General features: G+C 33.1%; 1 protein-coding gene and 1 pseudogene across 1 annotated transcript; one reads left to right on the top strand and one right to left on the bottom strand.

Annotated features, from left to right (window-relative positions):
- Positions 1-342: 342 nt before the first annotated feature.
- On the top strand, positions 343-5,951 carry LOC110903044 (annotated as a pseudogene).
- A 1,849-nt stretch (positions 5,952-7,800) lies between these two features.
- LOC110898810 (protein ZINC INDUCED FACILITATOR-LIKE 1) lies at positions 7,801-18,105 on the bottom strand. Its single transcript, XM_022145654.2, has 16 exons — positions 17,862-18,105; positions 14,554-14,594; positions 14,415-14,475; positions 13,963-14,065; positions 13,732-13,888; positions 13,562-13,624; positions 12,771-12,820; positions 12,585-12,660; positions 12,143-12,307; positions 11,344-11,431; positions 9,951-10,036; positions 9,546-9,653; positions 9,152-9,196; positions 8,972-9,060; positions 8,241-8,284; positions 7,801-8,153 (listed from the first exon to the last, which is right to left on the bottom strand). Exons 1-16 carry the CDS (start codon positions 17,998-18,000, stop codon positions 8,062-8,064), a joined length of 1,407 nt encoding a protein of 468 aa, XP_022001346.1. The 5' UTR covers positions 18,001-18,105; the 3' UTR covers positions 7,801-8,061.
- Between the last annotated feature and the right edge of the window lie 3,745 nt (positions 18,106-21,850).

The following is a 21,850-nucleotide window of genomic DNA, read 5'->3' on the forward strand; positions in this document are numbered from 1 at the left end:
AAATAAAGATTTCCATGGAAATCACAGTATTGTAAATTACTGGGTTTTATCCCTAAATTATATAATGAGCAGTTTAATACTAAAGATCCTGTTTTAAAAAGACTTCCGCTGTCGCCTAAATTAAATACCGCGGGATTTCTGTTCCGCGGCTCCTGAAACGGGTCAAACCGGGTCGGGGGCCGTGACAGTCGCCAGCAGATTTAAAATAAAAAACCCTAGATCTGATTCTTTATATTCACGTTGTCGATTCTTCTCTCAACCGGTCAGCTAGGGTTTCCTCCGCAGCGAAAGAGAGGAATCGACACTTGATGTGAACCCTAACCCTACTTCGGTTCGTCAACGATGGTGGTTGGTTCAACAATTGCAGCCTGTTTGTTCATAAAAAAAAACATATCAATTCTATAATTGGTATTTTCATAGTTTTCATAAACAATATATGTGCAACTACTGAAGCATTGATTTGTTCTATGTTTGGCTTCATTTTCTTTACATTGAATTGTTCTACCTATTGTTGACTAATGTAATCTATCTACTAAAACTCATAGGTTTTGCAAGATGATGTTTTGTATACTTAATCTAGTAGCTATGTTAGAGAAGAGGAACACAAAGTATAGCTCTTGAAAGTCTAACATTGCTCCTTGAATGGATGAGTAGCCATCTCGAGTAGTCTATTTGTTTTTAAAATTAGGTTAATCATCTTTGTGTTTATCTGTATTTATATTAGTGATCTACATGCATCTTATCAAATACTTCAAGACCTTACCCTCTTACGATATAATCATATAAAGATATAATAATTTGAATTATTAGAAATGGTTTCAGGGCTTTTATCGGCTTTAAACGCGGGCCTTAGCTATTAAAGAATCATTAGACCATTTGCTGAATTTGCTCTAGAATGGTCTGTTTCTGTCATAACTTCATTGTGTCATTTCAACGTATTATCTGATTCAATTGTCTTCTTGCTTTTAGTGGTTTTTTATGGTTTCACTTCGATATGCCCTAATTTCATCCCTAGGGTTCTTGCTTCACAGGTTATGTTGTTATTTTCCTCATAATATGTTCACATTACCTAATATATTTAGTCAGACATTTGATTTTAATGGTCACTACTAATTTCCATGTCAAACTTTGTATGAGATTTTGGTAATAAGAGGTTAATTGTAGGTAATAAGTATGAGATTCTCGTAAAAAAAAGTGTAGGGAAATTGATTGATCATGAAATTCCTTAATATGGATCTTCATCTATTTTATTTTCAATTTGAGTTTAGTTAAATGATTGTGGGCAAATTGAGCTTTAACAAGACGATTTTATTGTTTTAACAGGTTCGTCTATATCTCCTTTCTATATAGAGGGGTATTAATTCATTTGGAAAACAAATAGACAGAAGTCGGTGTATGTTAATATTCTGTATTCAGACTAACTGATTAATTTGGTTAACCAAATCTGATTTTAGGTTTGGAATTGAGCAAGAGTACACTTTGCTTCAACCAGATGTGAAGTGGCCTTTGGGATGGCCTGTTGGAGGCTACCCTGGTCCACAGGTACTATTCATCTTTTTTTAATCAAATTTGACACACCACTTATACATATAAAGTTTAAAATATTTTGGACAAGAAGCTTCAGTTTTGATCCGAATCCATTTTGACATGCCCATTTTGCCACATATAGAAACAACAGTTGTTATTTTAATTAACTTATATATATTTTTAAAACTAGAGGGTCTATACTACTGTGGTGCTGGAGCGGATAAGTCATTTGGAAGAGACATATCAGATGCACATTGCAAGGCTTGCTTATATGCCGGAATTAACATCAGTTGAACCAACGAAGAAGTTATGCCTGGACAGGTTTTTTCCTACTCATTCTCTGTATTTATTAACTAATTATTATGATATCATATACAGATATATCATATCAGCAATAATTGTTTATAGTGGGAATTTCAAGTTGGTCCAAGTGTGGGAATTGAAGCTCAAGACCATATCTGGTGTGCTAGATACCTCCTTGAGGTAATTTATTTAAATCATTGTTATTCTAAACTATGCAATATTTCCTTAAACATTTTCTTTCAATCAGTATATATAAGCTAAGCTTATTTCTTGCGTACTTACTGTTTTTTTACAGGGAATTATTGAGCAAGCCGGTGTTGTCCTGACACTTGACCCTAAGCCCATTGAGGTAATGTAATAGAATTATTTATTTGCGCTTTTAGTTTGTAATAGAAATATTTAACTCGATAAATATATCTGGTTTGCATTGACAGGGAGACGGGAATGGAGCAGGATGCCACACTAACTGCAGGTACTTAGTCATTGCTTATTAGTACATCGATGGTCCTGTGGTTTACCAAAATTTTGGATTTGGTCCCTAGCTTCCAAAGGTACACGGGTAGTCCCTGTCGTTTGCAGTTTGTAACACATTTAGTCCCCAGCCAACAAATCTAAAGGTTTTAGCATGTCCAAGTTAGGGACTAAATGCGTTACAAAGTGCAACCCATAGGGACCATCATTACCATAGCGCTAGTGTAGTTTTTGGATTTTTTGATTTTGACCAGAGCTTTTCCTTTTTGTTTTGCCCAATAAGTTAACAAAATTTATTATTTCAACGTACCCAACTCAACTTGAAACAAAAATAATCCTTGATTAGAATGAGGTGCTAGAAAATAAAGAATGCCTAATTTTATTGAGTAATAAGAATTTGAAACTATTTGCTTTTTTAGTTTGGATTTGTGTTTTTTATTGGTTCTGTCTATCCTGCAGAGTCAGGGATGAGGAAGCCAAAGAGGTTTCAGTGGGCAGTGGCTTTTGTGGATTCAAACCGGTTATATGAATTCAAGAATCACAATCACAAAATTAGATGTTACAATTAGATACATACACATATTCAAACACCGCTTTAGTGTTAAGTGGTTTTTTGAATTACACAGCAATTTACAAAATCTATGAATGGGATTTGTGAAATATACCATATGATAATAACAATTATTTTTATTTTTAGAGGTTGCAAGTGATATTAAATATGGATTTGTACTAAAATGTTGAACGTTGTTGGTTATCAGGTATATCAAATTTGATAGATTCACAGTTGGGATGAGCTCGGTACCAACCAGTAGCGGTACGGACCGGTATTTGAAGGTAAAAACCAATACATAAAACGTAAAATATCTGTACTGAAAATCGAGTCGGTTTGGGAAATTCGGTGTCGGTTCCGAACTGGTACCCGATACCATTTGCTCATCCCTAATTCACAGTGAAAAGGCATCTTCCAGTTACTAGAGCTATAAGTTGAATGACATTATATTGGATGGTAGCAATGTAGTTAGCTTTAATGATTATGGTGAAAAGGTAAAAGTTTGAACCCTTTTTCACTAATATTTGTTTTCTTATCTTTAATTTATATATTCATGCTAATGTTCGTTTTCTAATGTATGGTGGTTCGGGTCTGGCATGGCATATATAACATGTATGCTTTAATATTAGAACAAATTAGTAAGTTGTCTAATCCATGTATTTCTGGTAATCGTGTATGCTTTAATATCACAAGTTAAGGAGTGAGTAACTAAGTTTCTTATTTAATCTTAGTATTTCTGGTAATTAGTCACACACACGTTACTTTTGGAGTTACCAAAGAAGACTGGGTCTTCTATTAGTATGTAAAATATGGAATTCACATAGTATAATGTTAGGTAATGGTTTTGTTCACATAAACTTTTAAAAGATAGCATCACTACATCAGTATGCATGACGAATCTTTGATGTGGTAATATGTCTTTTGTACCCGGATTTGTATATGTGTAATGAAAAAAAATGTTAAAATACTAACGTGATTTCATGTTCAGAGCCAAGTGGTAGATGCAACTAAAGGGTCCAAATCATGTTTCTTTAATAAAAAAATGCTTAGAATATATATATATATATATAGACCCTACAAATTCCCGTGGTCGGGGGTCTTCGGATCCTGTTGACCCCACTCTGCTTTTGCCGTTGGGGCTAAGGGTTGAGTAACATGTCAAATGAGTAAGATTTTAGCATGGGACAGGTTGACTCTTTTGTAGTAAATGGTTGAAATCGCAACCGAGTGCAACTATTTGTTGATATATGTAGGTGCAAATGCTTTAACTTCTTGGTTGATTTCACCTTTATTATTGTAGTAATGGGACTTCTAAGTATTGTGGAGTTTTAGGCTTGCTTGCCTTGATATTCATGCTCTGCCGTTAAAGAAAGACCTGCACGATCACATTTTCTTCGGCCTCATTGGTGACTGGGTTAGTAATTTGATCTCAACAGTTGCTCAAAAATTGGTTTTAAAGTTTTGCAATTTAAAGGATGCATATATATATATATATATATATATATATATATATATGTATATATATATATGATTATGGTTGATTGATTTAAGTTCTCAACATTGTTTTTTATTTTGTGATTGTTAAAGTATCCTACACGGTTACACTTGGTGTATGGACCAAAGAACAAATAGAGGCTTGGAAACCTATTGTGGATGATGTTCACGCAAAATGAGGCATTATTTTCTCTGTCAAATTTGGCATGTTGGAAGGGTTGAAAATATTGGTATACTTGAAATTTGTATACTATTATTTATCACATTGATGATTATGGAATCGAGTTACAAAAAAATATTTTGGCCAATTGCTTCATTTTGGTTTGATGCTACTGGTGTTTTTGGTTGATCTTTTATTGGCTGCTAGATCTAAAAAAATTGCTGGAAATATTGCTGCAGTTATTATTGCTATATAATTATAAGAAGTTGGTCTATATTATTGACATTTCAATTTTAAGTGGGTCAGTATGATGATGGCAAATGGTCTTTATTATTGCCATTTCATATAGATTTCCTTTTCTGTTTCACACCGCCTTCTCTCACATAGGAGCCCTAATTCTAAAGCTTCTACCTATTCCAATTGCCGCATAAACTTTTCAGGTTTAAAAACTCTAATTTTGATCACAACCTTGATTCATCTCTCATACAAGTTTTCTTTATGTACCACTGCTGAAGCCTACCGTCGCGCTGCAAGTGTGTTACCATCTCTGAAGTTATCAGCCTTGGCATTCACTGTCAGGTAATGTCTCTGTTTCTTCTTTAGTTTGATATGTTTCCTGTTACCGGGTTGTTTAGTTTGATGAACCTTTTGATTAAGGATTATTATCATGATTAGAAATAAAAATGTAATGTTTCATTTGGTTAAATTTATGATGTTGTATAAAGAGTTATTGTTTTGGTTTTGGTTTAACCAAATTAACGCTCTCTCTGTATCCCCCCCCCCCAATTCCTTGAGTGGTAGCCTTATCAACAGTGCTCTAATTTTAAAAACACATTTAATGGTGGGTTTCAAGTTTCAATGGCGAATTTAAATGAGATTGATAGTTTTCTTCAATCACACTTGATGGCTGGAATTTTCTTTTTTGGCATCTGTCTCTAGATTGAGTTTGAAGTAGGGGTTGTTTGGATGATGTAGAAGGCATTCTGATTTAATTTGGGTTGTGTTTTAGAAGTTATAACAAATATCTCAAATGTGTCTCTGTATGGTAAAAAGCGAACTGGCCAAATAGTTGGATATTTGTGTTCTTTTATACACCGATTGTTTATGAATTTTGTCAATTTACTTAAAGTGAATTACTTGAAAAGATATCAAGATTGAAGATGCTTTGGTAATTTGCCAATCATTTTGCAGCCAAATGATGATTTTGAAACAATTTTCTTTAAGTTGTAATCAATTTTAGTTTTCTTTAAGCTGATAATTATTATTCTGTATGAATGTTTTATAATTAGGGGTTCTGGATCTCATCCCAAATCTCGCCCCCATATGCTCTCTCCCCCTCTCTCTTTGCCGATTCAAGAAGATGAAGGCGATGGCGATTTGCTGATTCAAGAAGATGAAGGCGATGGCGATTCAAGCCGATTGGATCATGTGGATTGGCTACATTGATTTGTTCATATTATTGTTTATTTTTGTTCATATTGCATTCTTTTTTACCAATCAGTTCAAATTAGGGTTTTTAATTTGTTAAGTTTTGTTACATCTATTGAGATTATTAAAAAAAAAAAAAAAGCAGTGTGGGCTGTGTCAATTACATGTGCGCTCATGGTAAGCATATCCACTCTCTCCACGTGATTGATTTATGTTTTCTTTCCGATTAACAAGTGAGTTTGTGTTCATAGGGTTTATGGTCCGGATTCAAGTACGAAGAGATGATTCTGTGTTAAGAGCAAAGATGAAGATTTTCAAGGTATGATTTTTTGTTCATATAACCCTACAACTCAACTCTTCAGATCTTGGATTCGTCTCAACCAACCTTTTATATTCAGTGACGGTTCGTTGTTTTTTAAATATATTTCTAAAGTTTTTGTCTTCGAAGACAAAGACGAGCAAGAGCGTTCATGGTATGATTTCAAAATTTTCTATATTTATAACCTAAATCTGTTATAGCTTAAAGGAAACCCACATAGGGCTTTTTTTCTAGGTGATGCTTCTTAATGATTGAAGATTATATACATTTGATGTAGATCGATTGTTTGCACATTCAAATGGTCTTAAAGAATGTAACTTTATTACTATATGACATAAAGGAAAAAGTACATATTTGGATTATATATTTCAAAATTTTGCTTTGGGTCTGAATCGAATGAGTACATATTTGGATTATATATTTCAAAATTTTAATATTATGTAACGCTATGAAGTTTGTATTTTTTTATTATTTTCTTAATCTGTTTATTTTATCGGACTGTAATGCAGCGGTTCCCAAAGGCATGTGCAGTAAATGTAGATTTGTCTGTCCTTGATGAAATGGTAGTTCAAACTAAAGACGGGTTTTCAATGACACTAGAGATCCGGCAAAAAACGGCACGTGGGAGACCTCGGTATGCTTTCAGAGGATAGAGGATGGCACAACTTCATGCTTCAGGCTGGGTTGGAAAATGGAGCTCAATTCTTGCTGCGATATGATAGGAATCAAAACACATTGCGAATCCTTAATCCGAACCCCTAGGGGATGTATCTATTTACAGATGGCGTCAGAAGTAAACAGTTAATATCGTTACCAAGCATGTCGTATGTGTGGTAACAATTTTGGAACAATTATTACGATATATGTTTTGTTATCTTAATCTCACTTCAGACTCTTTTGTGACACAATGTTCGTTAGTACCTTTACTAAATATTAATCATATCATGCATAGTATTAACGCATTGCTTTCTACTAAATATTAATCATATCATGCATAGCATTAACGCATTTCTTTTACAACTTTTGTGACACAATGTTCGTTAGTACCTTTACGTAGATGAAAAAGTTTGTATTATGTATTACTCTACCTTCATTTCTTAATGTATTTTTTTATGTTCACACTGCCGGTGCAACTCATTTTGACAAAAGGCATGAAAACATCATAATGAAGGTTTTATATACAAAAACTTAATGTGTAACGAACATCATGTAGATGTACTATTGGGACGTGTTGAAATCTCTCAAAATATTAGGCTTAACAAGTCACACTTTAACGCTTCTATGTTTAAATTATTTTATGTGTTTAGTTGGTGTTTAACCACCCGCGAAGCTCGCGGGGTCTTAGGCTAGTCTTATATAAAGTAACACCAGAAGCTAGCTAATCAAGAATATTGCATATAGTAGACCACATTTACTGTTAAAACGTTCTTAACAGTCAATGCTAAATTAAATGGATAATTTGACCATGTAACTCTTTTACATTGCAATTTCATTCCTAACTTTACAACCAAATATAATGGATATTTTTATTTGAATTAACTTCAAAAATTACTTACCAAATAATTTTTTGTCTATTTCTTATTTTCAACAAACTATAGACAAAACAAGACCCTTGTCTTGTATATTCATCAGATCACTATCATCAATGCCACACAACACAACATGATCTGTATTAATCTTTACTTTTAGCTATTTAACCCTTGAGAAAATGAATGGCGTTCGAAACCTACAAATGACTAATATCGTTTTGGCTACTAGGGTATAGTCCTTGGATTCCCCTAGAATCAACCCGGATTCGAGTGCTCTATACTAGTTATGGTTTGTGATTAAAAACGGCTTGAACGTCAATAGAACTCCAAGTCCCTCAATTATATTCAAGAGGAAAAATATCATATGGGCACCTGAAATCAAACAAACAAGTAAATCTCATTATTTTTAAAAATCAATTTGTCTTTCTTTGCAACATTTTTAAGTTAAAAAGCGCGTACCAGGAAGAAATGTTGCATTTTGTCTCTTCAGGCACCATGACAAACTACAAATATAGAGATAAGTGAGATTTAATTTGAGGTAGTTATGTTATAAATAACTAGCTAAAATTTAAACTTGACAAGTTAGTCTAGGGGTGTTCAGCGGTTCGGTTAAAATGTATTTGAATGTTTAGAACCACGTTATTTTTTTAATAATGCGGTCTAACCTAATCATATTTAATGCATTAACTACTTTTTTGTGAGTCAATCCGATTCCTTTAACCTTTTTCCTTACTTACAACAGAAAGGACCCTTTCTAAGACCACCCGTAGTGGGGCGTGATTTTTAAAAAAAATTGCAAAATAACGCCCCAAAACGCCCGGAACCCATTACATGGGGCGTTTTAGAGCGTTTTTTTTGAAAAAAAATTTGATTAAGCGTTATGTTTAAAACGCCTTGCCCCATTCCTCTTCTCCAATCATCTTCCATCTCATTTATATGTTATCCAATAAGAATTTTTTGAGGTTTTTTTTTATTTAATTATTTTACATCTCATTTAACATAATACCCCACATCTCCACTACACCCATTTTGTAAAAACGCCCAATAATGCCCCTTGCTGACTGGCTGCCACATGGCGCAAAACGCCCCATGGTGGGGGCATTATATTGTTTAACCACTACACATGGTCTAACAACAACCTATTTTGACCCACACTTGGATTTGAGAGTATTAAACATATGAGTACTCACAGTGCTCCTCCACATGATGGACCAATTGCTTTGCAAATTGATTGCAAAGTCATGGAAATACCATTGGCTGCACCTCTCTGATGTTGTTCCTATTATCCATGTACATTGTAGAATAAAATACTTAATTTATGTACCTAACACTATAAAAATAAAGAAAAAGTACAGAAACAATAATATTACCACAGCATTATTTTGCAGTATGAATGTCCCAGTTATGATGGAGATCTGATGAAAATGAAAAGCTTGTGGTGATAGAGATAAAGCGGAGATGGTTACAACACAAATAAAGAATTGAGTTCTAAGATTTTAATTTTGTAAAATTATGCGGCCGATTCACTTTTTTTGGTAATATAATGGTTGTTTATGTTCATGGAGCATATGACCTTTGTATACATGCTAAAAGATTTTTTTTTATAATTGTTTGTGGAAAGTGGAAACCAACAACCATAACGGGTCAATGAAGTAAACCTTCGGAATATATATCCACAAGAACTATCGTTAAATTTGCGATCAAGTCTTTGTAAATGAACAAACTTAGAAAGTTCGTAAACAGCTTAATCTCTAAAAAACTTACTGATAAAACGTTCTTCACTACCGAAGCTAAATTTAATGTAAAGGCGAGCATGAAGCCAGATAACAACGCTATGTATGGATAAGTTGTGAGTAGGGGTATAGACAAAACCTACACAAGAGATAGTTGGATTAGCACGTAATCAAAGTAAATTATCTAAATACTTACTTCCTCTATAACTATAGGATATGTACATTTAACTCCTGCTTTTAAATTGATATAAATATCTTTACTCCATAATGAAAAAAGTACAATAATTATATTCTAAAAAGAATTTATGATGACACAGAAGAAGAATAAAGGATAACTATAACTTATTAAATTATAGTTTTGACTTTCAATGTCAAAGGGAAAACGATTAATAGTAGACAAATGAATCAATAATGAGTATGATGGAAGATTGTTTACCCCTGAGATGCGAGCTACCGTGATGGGCCCAAATATCCTCTCTGCAATTGGATATAATGCAGTCTGGAAAACGAGAAGGCCCAACCCTGAAACAATTATCATTTTGAATTAATATATAAAACATAAAAACTGCATGTTCGTAAGATAAAATGGAGTAAGGCATCAAGTAAGCGTTTTTCTGTTGCATTTAATTTTGCAGAATTTGTCGAATAGTGGAGAGTTCAAATGAGAAGAAACTTTTTGTGAGAATAAAAAAGAAGAAATTTCAACCAATAACAAAGCTTCATTTTACTTTATTTAATTTTTGCATTTAATATTAATGTAAGGGTATATTGGTAAAGTTAGATGGATTATTAATTGGTAGTCTTCCTTTTTAATAGCTAACTACATTAAATTTGTAACTTATTTTAAAAAAACATATTTTTCAAAAATATATATATATATATATATATATATATATATATATATATGTATGTATATATAATTTAAAGGGTAGCATAAATTACGAGGTGCGTAGGATGAATTACGAGTTGTGTAGGATAAATTTCAATATGTGTAGGATATATTTCAAAACGTGTAGGATAAATTTTGATGTGTGTAAGCAAAAATTTAAGTGTGGAGGATGATAGTGTTTATGACTAATTAATTAGTCAAAGATAATAATAAATGAGTTGAGAGAAAAACTATTTAATGTTTTACATTTTTACCCTTTGTTCTTTTTCTTCTTAATTTAATTTTCTTCTCAAATGAACCTTCCCTTGTCGAATAAATAAACATCTTTTAAATATTTTCGCTGAGTTAAATGCCATTTTAGTCCCTGTGGTTTGGGCCATTTTGTTAGTTTAGTTCAAATGTTTCATTTTTCGTCTGTGGATCCAAAAAGGTTTCACTGTTGCCATTGGGTTAACTTTATCCATTTTTTCTTTTAACGAGAACGGCAATTCGGTCATTGTATATGGCCGAATTGCCCTTCTAGTTAACAAAACTGCATATAAAATGACCAAATTGCTCTTCTCGTTAACAGAAAAATGGATGAAGTTAAACTAGTGGACTAAAATCGCAACGGTGAAACCTTTTTGGACCCACAAGCGAAAAATAAAACCTTTTGACTAAACTGCCAAAATAACCCAAATCACAGGGACTAAAATGGCATTTAACTCTATTTTTGCTAGAACAAGGGTGCAAAGTTTAGTTTGCGGTGAAAAGTAGATATTGAATGTTAAAACGTTTGTCATTTAGAGGTTTTGTAAAAAACGTCAACAAGATGGTCTTCAGACAAGAACATTTCAACGTTCGCTTTCAACACATGATCTTTGTTGAAATGATACCTTACTTGATATGCTTGGTTTTTTTTTAAAAAAAAAACTACAAAACCATAAAGAAATAATCTAACCTGTGATGGATAAGACCGTGCCAACCTCCGCAGTAGTATAGCTGAGTCCCCCCAAACTCTTAGGACTCTCAGCCCATAATGAGAAAATCTGTGAAGTTATGAAGAGTGAAGTTAAATGTATATATAGTAGAATAAAGGTTATAAAAACATGGTAAAATGTTTAAGTTATGGTATTGGGACCTTTGCGACGAGCTCTTAGTTATGGTAAAATGTATATATAGTTTGTAGGGTGATTTGACTTTATAAGCCATATTACTTGACAATTCATCACTGGTATCATTTATGGTTAAGGGTATGCAGCTACTTTGAAGGGATGGTGGAAATGACTCATTTGTATAAGTGACTTGTTTTAAATAGTGAATTTGTGATTTAATAATCATCATCATCATACTTAGTAAATTCTACCAATAGCAAAGCTAAGGTATGGTATGAGAAGGGTAAGATGTAGATAACCTTACCTCTACCCGTTAGGAATAGAGAGGCTACTTCCAATAAGACACCCGACTCGATAGTAGTTTTGCATCAAGCATTGGACATAAGGCACATAACACTCAGCAATTAAGACAAAGGCAGATTAGTGCATGTACTCCCTTGTCTTTCGGCTACCAACACCACCACATGATGCATGATTAACCATCCCCCTCTTTTAACGTTATTTTCACAAAATTAGTAAAATAACGTTAAAATTAGTGCGCTTTCACTCCCCCCCCCCCCCCCCGAGTGCCCACACATATATATATTATATGCATATACCGCCAACGGTGCGTTTTATGATTTAATAATCTACTTTTTAATTTACCTCAGTGTAAGCCATGTCATGAAGAGAGAAAACACAATAGACAATGATAGAAGACATTAAGGGCCAGTTCTTAAGGAGGCTCATCAAATTAGAATCTTTTTCCTTTGTTATTTCGTCAGCATCCGCAGACTCCAACTCATTCTTTTTATGGAAGTGTAGTGTTTCCTGCAGTTTCATTATTTTTATATAGATGATTTATGTTTCGAGTATGAAATATTCAGATAGAAAAATGTATGTCCAATAATATTTTACTTTATTTGTCATTTGTAAGCCTATAAAACATAATCAACAACTATTGAGGATTTGCACTTGTATAAGCCAATTTCTTTTCTTCAATAAAATCTCATAAATCCTACTTATTTTTTCGTGATCATATTGAATGAATATCATGTTAACATGCATCCTAATGGATTAAGAAGTTTATAATTGCATAAAATTGTACCGGAAGCCAAATTGCACCAATAGTCACAAGAAGGGCGAAAATGGAGATGGTAAGACAAGGCAACAGGTACGGAAACCTGCATAATAAGTCATGGTTGCAATTTTTTCATAACTAAACCAAAATAATATTTGCAAATTATATCATCCCCGTTAAGAATTAACAAAGTTGACAAAGGATTCACACTACCTCCCAAATAGAGAATCAGGAGATACTAGACTTGGAAATTTCTCTGCAGGCTTAATTTCAAAACAAGCACAAAAATTAAATGGAAATAGCAATAGAGAGAATGTTCATAAGAATTCTTAGTAATAAAGTAGCCAAATAATATCTCTTTTTTAGTAAATATCATTATTAACCCATTCTTTCCTATCAATTAAAGTTTTAATTGTGTTGTCGTACACACACATATATATATATTCCATAAGGTAAAAGTCGTCATTTTTTAGTGTTATCAAGGTATTTCAATGTAAATGGGATTTCAAATTAAGACCATTGAAGTTCAAATTAAAATAAATTTGGGAGATTATGAGTACATGCTAGTATAAACTTAAATGAGATCCCAGAAATAAGGCTAAGTCTAAAGTTAGACTTTACACAAAGAAAATACGTAACTAACTTTTCATAACAATTGCAATGTTATATAAAAAGGTGCATAGGTCAAGTGTATATCTTTTATTCTTTTACTTACAAGACTATAAGATATACAACTTATCTTCCATTCTTACAATTCTCTCTCTATGGTTTTCCTACATTGTTAGGTTTCTTTCATTATCCGAAAATTATTTTGGTGATACCCATGCATTTATAGGGTTGAGACACTACTTGGGGAAATAATTTCAATGAATATAAGAAAACCTACAAGATTATCAATATTCATGTTAAAGAATGTGTTCCCAATGTAATTGCCTCATGACATTATGACATATAGAACATCATACAAAGCACATATATAATATCTCAAGTGGATATATATAAACCTGTGCAAGGAAACCTCCCAAAGCCGGACCAACGATCAGTCCTATCCCCCATGATGTACTAATCTGAATTAGATCACTCAATTTATTAATTTCCATGCAAGAAAATTATGCGAAAATATGACTCATTTAATTATAATAAATAACTTGAAGTTTCATGATTGATTGCTTACAGCTGACAATCCTAAAGCTTGATGTTCCGCTGGGAGAATTTCGCATGCATATGCCTTTATAGGTCCAAGTAGCCCATTTAAGAAACCAAGAAGAAACCTCGAAATAATAGCCATCCAATAGTTGACACTAAAACCGAAAATTGTGTTGAAAATAACCCTAGAGAACAAAAAAAATTATGATTATTTTATGAAACATATGTTGGAATAATATCAATTGAAGTAGTAACGAACACTGTTGAAGTGCCCAAAAGAATAACTGGTTTTCGACCATAACGATCAGCTACTACTCCCCAAAAGACAGATGTAAGTGCACGTCCAATCATATATGCAGACCCTTCATTTGATTGAGAAATGAATAAGTTATAGATATGATAATTTCGGTCCATATACTTATAAATGGGTCGATTAGGTTTACAACAAAATTAAAACACAAGGTTAGTAAAAAAGGAAACCAATCAAGTGGGACAAATAGTTATGCAAATCAAAAGTCGTCTAAAGTGTATTTCTAATACATAAAACCTTGTAAACATTATAAGTGAGATAATATAATTCTTGTAAAAAGATTATTGGAACAAAATTGTTTTGGGGCAACCCAATGAGACCCATGTTTTTACCACTTACCAATCTATCTATTAACCAATCTAACCACCTTTAATGAAACATAACATGTAAAATCATCTTACCAACAAAACCTGCATAGTAACTAATGTCCTCTTCTTTCTTCGCGATGTTAAAATCCCTTACCTAGAATGGAAATCATGATACAAATTTCTAAATGTTACCGTTTGGAAAATGGGAAACAATGTAAAGGAACACGCGTACCATGAAGTAAAGAAATGGAAAGAGAGATGATATCGGCAGTGCTGTGAAGGAAAAGCATAATCGATGTCAGTTGTACCCTTGGTTCTCATGATTCTCAATTACACCCTGGTTTCTCAAATAATCTCTCTCACACACACACACATATACACACACGTAAGATGTTTTTTATTGGTAACCCGATTTGCAACTATTATCCTGGCCCGAATGTAATACGGATCGGTCAAGAATTTCCTTCATTTTCTAACTAAAACATAAAAGATCCCATTGATGTGATGTTTTTAGGACGAAAGTACGTTAAGCAGACCTCCATGTTTTTATTTGATGTTGATTGATTAGATAAATGTGGTTGCAGGAACAATATGCTTTGGTTACCAGCAAACACTTCCAAAGCCTTATGCTACCATTTTTCTAATATTCTTGAATAGCATGGATGGGGGCTAAGATAACTCAAATGGGAGAGGCGTGTTATGGGAGAGCCGTTTTTAACGACAAATGTTATTTCTACTCTACTTTGCACCCTTGTAGATTTGTGTTTGTTTAAGTTCACTCTATTTGATATAACCTCTTGACGTTTACCGGCTTCAATATTTGCTTACGTTTTGATTGTAGATTTGTGTCATTTTTATTTAACAAGTTGGTTGCAAAATTTATTTAAATAAATAATTAAGTATAAAGATTACGTATGCATTTACGAATTAGGTGTGAGATTTACTAGACTCGTTTCTGAAAAAAATGGTTGGTCGAGAAGTTGATTTGGCAACCTAGCTTGGCGATCGAACCAAATATAGACAAGGATCAATGATGCTAAGCTTGTCTCTACCGCATCTGAACTGAATATGAACGAGAAATGACCAATCTGGACGTGGAACAGGACAAGGAGCGGTGGATCTCAAGGCGACCCAGATGCATATTGTTAGAAAAGGGAGTTGATGCTATAGATTTGATGCGTATAATGTTTCACCGTTCTAATGGAGAAGGACGAGATTTAGAAATAAAGAGAGAGAGATAGCTCAATGTACCAATTTTTTACTTTTTGAGTTTAGAAATAACTGTGAGTCACACCGTTAGTAATGGTTTTTGACTTTTTGATCATTGCAGACCAAAACTGAACCGTTGTAATTTAAAACCGAACCCTTACTAACGGTTAGGTTTCGGTTTAATTTCGCAATTTGAACTTATTGTGCCTCTATAAAAATATCCTTAAAATATAGAATAAAAAATATGTCCAACATGACCTAATCATCCAATATATCGACATAGATAAATAAATCCAAATAAATAATTATGGGCTGTTGTACAAATAAACAACGCTGTTAGATTTCTTAACATACGGTGTTAGAACACAAAACGGTGTAAGAATCATTATCATTTACATTTCCACTTCCATTCGATTAATTGCCTTATTGTACTAAACATAAACAATTGGGCAGTGATTAATCAATAGTATTGCAAAAATAATTGTAAAGATGATGACCTAACTAAATATTATACATAGCGAACGATTGTTCAAATTCAACATTAGACATATCATATATTAATCAAAGAAACACCAAAAGATATAAAAATTGCAAATATTCATCTAAAACCAAACCGAACCGAACCACCTTTTGGTTTCACAGTTTTGGCGTTATCAGACTAGTATAAAAAAATTGGGTAAAACATTAAAACATTTTGAACTAATCAATTTACACATGAAATAACATTTAGGAACAAAAACTGATGACTTTTTAGCAACCCTGAATTTTACTTATTTTAACTCATTAGATAGTCTATTGGTTATTAATGATATTTGAACAAATGAGCTTCTACACCACCTAATAATCACTTAAAAAAAGAATATAGGTAACTTATAAGTAAGATCATGGTTCTATTTTAATTAAACCTAATAAATAGTCCATTGGGTATCAATGAGATTTGAACAAATGACCTTCTTCATCACCTACGTAATTATAGTTAATAAAAAAAAGAAGATAGGTAAATTATAAGTATGATATAATCATAGTTCTATTTTAATTAAACCTAATATAAAATATAGATATTTAAATACATGTAACTTAAAATATATAATAAAGCTAAAATCTGTTATCAAATCTTGCAGTCCGGTCCGATTTAATATAATTGGTTCTCGGTATAAACCGTAAACCAAATCGTTTACTACGGTTTGAAATTTTAAAACCCACCAACCGAAAGTTACAAGAAAAACTGACCGTAAAACCAAATCAAACCGTGAACACCCCTATCCAAAACTAAACCAAGAATGAATGCCAGAGGATAAAAGAACTAATATGATATATCTAAAAAAGTTATATATATATATACCAATCTTACGGTCCGGTTATATATGATTGATTTTCGGTATAAACTATTAAACCGTTCGCTACGGCTTAAAATTTTTAAAACCGATCGACACAAACCAAAAAAAAAAACAAAACAAAACAAAAAATATCCTAAAACCAAATAGATGATCGGGTTGAGAGGTTTCATGTTATTGAACCGAACCGAAGCGTGAATACAATTTAAGATTTTATTTAGAGCATTACAATTTAAGTAAAAAATACAATTTTCTATAAACATTGTTTATTTTTTAAAAACAATCTCCCATATGATACTCACAAATACTTATTTTAATATTATTTTTATTTGATATAATCACTATAATATATAAATGGGTTATTAGATTTTATCACCCCCAACTATTGGCTATTGGCCATTGTCACCCCCAACTATCCCTTTAATGCTCGTCACACACAACTTAAAACTTAGTGTGTTCTTTCAGCACGTTGTAACTGATCACTAACTTTTGATCCTGTACTATACTTTTTGGGGTGTCATAGAGATCTTGGGAAGGTTTTAGGGATCCTAGGACACCCCCAAAAGTATAGTAACATGATCAAAAGTTAGTGATCTGGTGACAGAACACACTAAGTATTAAGTTGAGAGTGGCGGGTGTCAAAGTGATAGTTGGAGATGGCAGTGGCCAATGACCAATAGTTAAGGGTGAAAAAATCCAATAACCTTATATAAATTAATAAATAGTAAGCTTCTAAATATAGATGGTCATTTTAGTTTTCTATAAATTTTTCTCTTACATGACACACACACCACTCTCCTTTTACATGACACCAAACTGGTATCATACCGCCATAGTCGGTATGATATTCGATTTGTATTTTTACTTATTTTCAGTTTCGGTAATTTCGACATTACATGTATCCCTAAGTTAGACGCTTTTAGTGGAAAAATATTAAAACACAAACACAGTATTATGATACAGTATTAATAGACGGTAATATATAATTAGATCTCACCAACACATAGCACCACGACCCATATAGAAATGAGCTCTTTGATGGGATACCCGGTTCGGATCCGTTTATCACGTTCCACTTTACAGCCTGGACAATTCTCATGGTATACTTGCTCCAAAAGCTCATCGTTTATCGCCATCTTTAAACCCGAACTTTGGAGGAGAAGACACTGTGTTTGGCAAGAAGATACAGAGGTTCGTTCAAAATATATATATACAACTTTGGTGGCAAGAAGATACAGAGGTTCGTTCAAAATATAAATATATACTACAACTTTGGTCAGAATGAATTATTAGTGACAGCCCACTCCTCATCTGAATCACGTGTATGTAGATATCATATATATTTTTTATAAGAAGATCACGAAACTAGTGGTCTACTTTCGCCTACAGTAAATATCGTCATCTATACGTATACGTAAATAATAATAATATATACGTGCATTTATATGTGGTATGGCATCACATATTATATTATATTATTGGAAAAAAGTCCAACGCGTGGTACACGACTGCCATTCGCTATTTCATAGCTCAATGAAGGATTTAAATCCGACACGATTATATATTATATATTCGCGTGGTACATGATTTTTTTTTCTATTTTGTTTAAATTAAACTCGTTGGATGTCCCGCCCGGTTGCGGGCCGCTAAGACGAATATTTCTTAGTTTAATAACATGTACGCATGTATTTTAGTTACTTGTGTATACTACTCATAACACGATCTCAAAAAAATTATATCGACTCAACCAATTAAACCAAAACACTGCCATAGTTTTGCCAAAAAAAAAGATGGCAAGCCTGAGCTGGGGGCAAAATAGTAAATTGTAATAAACAATGAGCGAGTGTCAGACACCTGCCTGACAAAAAAGTTAGATTGAGTAAACCAAGTAACATAAAAACTACTATAGTTTTGAAAAAAAAAATTAAAACGATGGCAAGACTCAAGATTTTAACTGGGGGCAAAATCATAAGTTTTTAAAAGAGGATAAACTCGTAATTTTAAACTGAGGTCAAATTCGTAATTTTTAGCTGGCGGGCAAAACCAAATTTTTGTTTTGAACGGGGAAAAAATCATAGTTTTGAACTAAGGGCGAAATCGTAATTTTTAGCTGGGGACAAAAGCATAAATTTATTTTGAACTGAGGGCAAAAACGTAATTTTGAACTGAGGGCGAAATCGTAATTTTTAAAAGGGACAATTATAATTATATTATATTATACTAACATTAGTTAAATTAAAACTAAAAATGAAAAAAAAAAAAAAAAAAAAAAAAGAAAGAAGGGCAGCCGCCCATTTAACCCAATGGACGAAAAGTACTATTGCCCCTCATGGGTTTGTATACGTTGAATAAAATAGCTACTACAACAATAAATATTATTTATTTTTAACATACATCATATTATATGATGTTTATTCCCACTTCTTATCATGTCTTTTAATACTTTACTAGTGTTTTCTCCGCGCGCGTTGCGTCGCGCAAAACCGAATGATGTCTAGCGCTATTAACAATAGATGTGTCTAAATTTGCTCATTAGTAACAAAAAATGGTTGCATCTAACATGAGAAGAATCCTGCACATGACAGGCTAATCCAAAAGATGGAGTAATAAATGTTTCAGTTTTGCTATCAACAAAAGCTTTCGACTGATAGGAGTTCAATTGCTTCCGTTGACCCTCATGTTGACCCATGAAAATTTTCAAATACAAGTAGTTTAATAGGCAAACCCAAACTGTTAGACTATGGGTTACGGGCTCAGTTAGGTTTCTAGGGTTACTCGTAATCCCTATATAGGTTACGATATATATTACGAGTGACCTTAGAAACCTAACTGAGTCCGTGGGCCCAAAGTCTAGGTTATGATATATATTACGAGTGCCCTTAGAAACCTAACTGAATCCGTTGGCCCAAAGTCTAATACAAACACCCCAAAATCAGGTCGGTGGGTCAGGTTGAAAGGTTCAACGTGGGCCAGGTAGGTTGACCCACAAACTTCTTGTCCATTTTTATACCTATATAACATAGTTTTTTTTTTATTTCAGCTAAGAAGGCTAAGGAGTTAATTGCAATGTTTTGAAAACCGGACCGCATCGGCCAGTCAGATCGGTCAGACCGGGAAACCGGAAGTCTGACCGGTCAGGTTCACCCTATCGCACCGCTTTTGAGTTGAACCGGCAGGGGTGAGAAGACAGAGAGGCCCAAAAGTGACCCCTGGCTCAACATGTCTTTCTTTCTTTTCTTTTCTTTTACTATATAAACATACAGATAACATGAAGTGTGTACTTTGTAGTACAAGAGAAAGAAGGCAAGATGACAGCTGCAAATACTTGTAACAACTAACAAAACTTCCTTAATATAACTTTTGTATTTTCAGTATTATGATTTAAGTTGCAGTTACAATTCCTGCAGCCCAGATATTCATTTATTTATCACAGGTAAATATCCTAGGTGTGTTTTATAATATTAACCAGGTAAAGGCATAATTTGACATTGCATTTTATCCCAAAAAAGATTTTTCATGCACAGAAAACCCTTTTTAAAGTTTATTATAGTATTATAATATTGACAAGGTCTAAGTAAAAATAAAAATATATCTAGAAAAAAGGTAAGTTTGATTTTGGTTCAGGTCATCACAATTCATTGTAGTCCATCGCCGATCGATGATCTTGTGACTAAATATCATGCAAATTTAGAATTTATTATAGTTACATGTGCATATATAGTTAAGATAGATAAAGAGATGCACATTTTTAATAGAAACACACCTTAGAATATGAACTTTGAAATAAACAACCATTAAAACAACTGATGACCCATTGTTGAATGTCTAAACCAAGTGCTTCAAGTGTGCTCATTGTTGATAACGGTCCGGGTTTCATCGAACAACAAATCTGGATCAGGGTATCCGTATTGTAGCCCCGACATTGATCTTTTATCCATCCACCTACCTCAAAAAAGATTATTAGTTTATTTTAATAATAGAAAAGCTAAATCGAGGGTATATATATTGCTGGTTATACCTTTGCTTATTTTGGGAACATTTGATCTGAGAGTTGATAGCCGATCATTTAACCATTTTCAGCTACTAAGAAATTAATAGGAAGTCACCAAAGTTGACTCTATAATCCATGTATACAGCTGCAGCTACTGATTTAACAGAAACCATATCCGGACCGAATGATTGACTCTAGCAATAAATAAGAAATTGCGTTGTTTTGCTAAAAAAAAGCCCAAATTAGAAGCGGCTACAGGTGCCCAAGAATCCATATTCGTCCTATTTGTATACAGTATATATAATCAGTTGGTGGTGCTCCGAATTGGCAACGGAACAGAAGTGCACGATGATTGCGTAGTTCTAAGTAGTGCCATGTTCCAACCGACACCCGACAAAGATACAATAAATAAATATACTCACAAAAGCAATGGTGTATTGCAGAATATTTTGCGGTCATAATATTAGAACTATGACATGAAGATAGTGATTTGCTACATTCAGAAGCAACCTGCCATTGAACAATAAGGCAAGATCATAGTATTAAAAATAAATTAAACAATCGTAATAAATTATGCAAATAGATATTACAATGAAAAAAAGGAATTCCTAATTGCATAAACTGAATTTTTTCATACATTAGCTGCATTACTACAAAGTACAAAGTCAAAACCATAGATTTAAAGACATATATCCAAGAAACATGGAAGCTTTCAATGAAAGAAATGTTGAAAGGGGGAAAATCAAATAATAATTCAAGTTTTTTAATTTATACGATATTTGTAACAAAGAAACTTACCAAAAAAGGTTAGCGAACCACTGCAATGAAAGCATGATGTAAGCAAGCTTCAGGTGATTCGAAGCCCTAGAAAACAAAGTAATAACATTCTTACCTTATTACACAAATTTCATAATAATAAGAATATATAAGCAAACCCTAGAAAAAATGAGCCGGTCGTCGTGGTCGTACAACTTTTCGACGTCTTTGGAGTCGTC

Source organism: Helianthus annuus, chromosome 9 (assembly GCF_002127325.2).
Source record: "Helianthus annuus cultivar XRQ/B chromosome 9, HanXRQr2.0-SUNRISE, whole genome shotgun sequence".
NCBI lineage: Eukaryota > Viridiplantae > Streptophyta > Magnoliopsida > Asterales > Asteraceae > Helianthus > Helianthus annuus.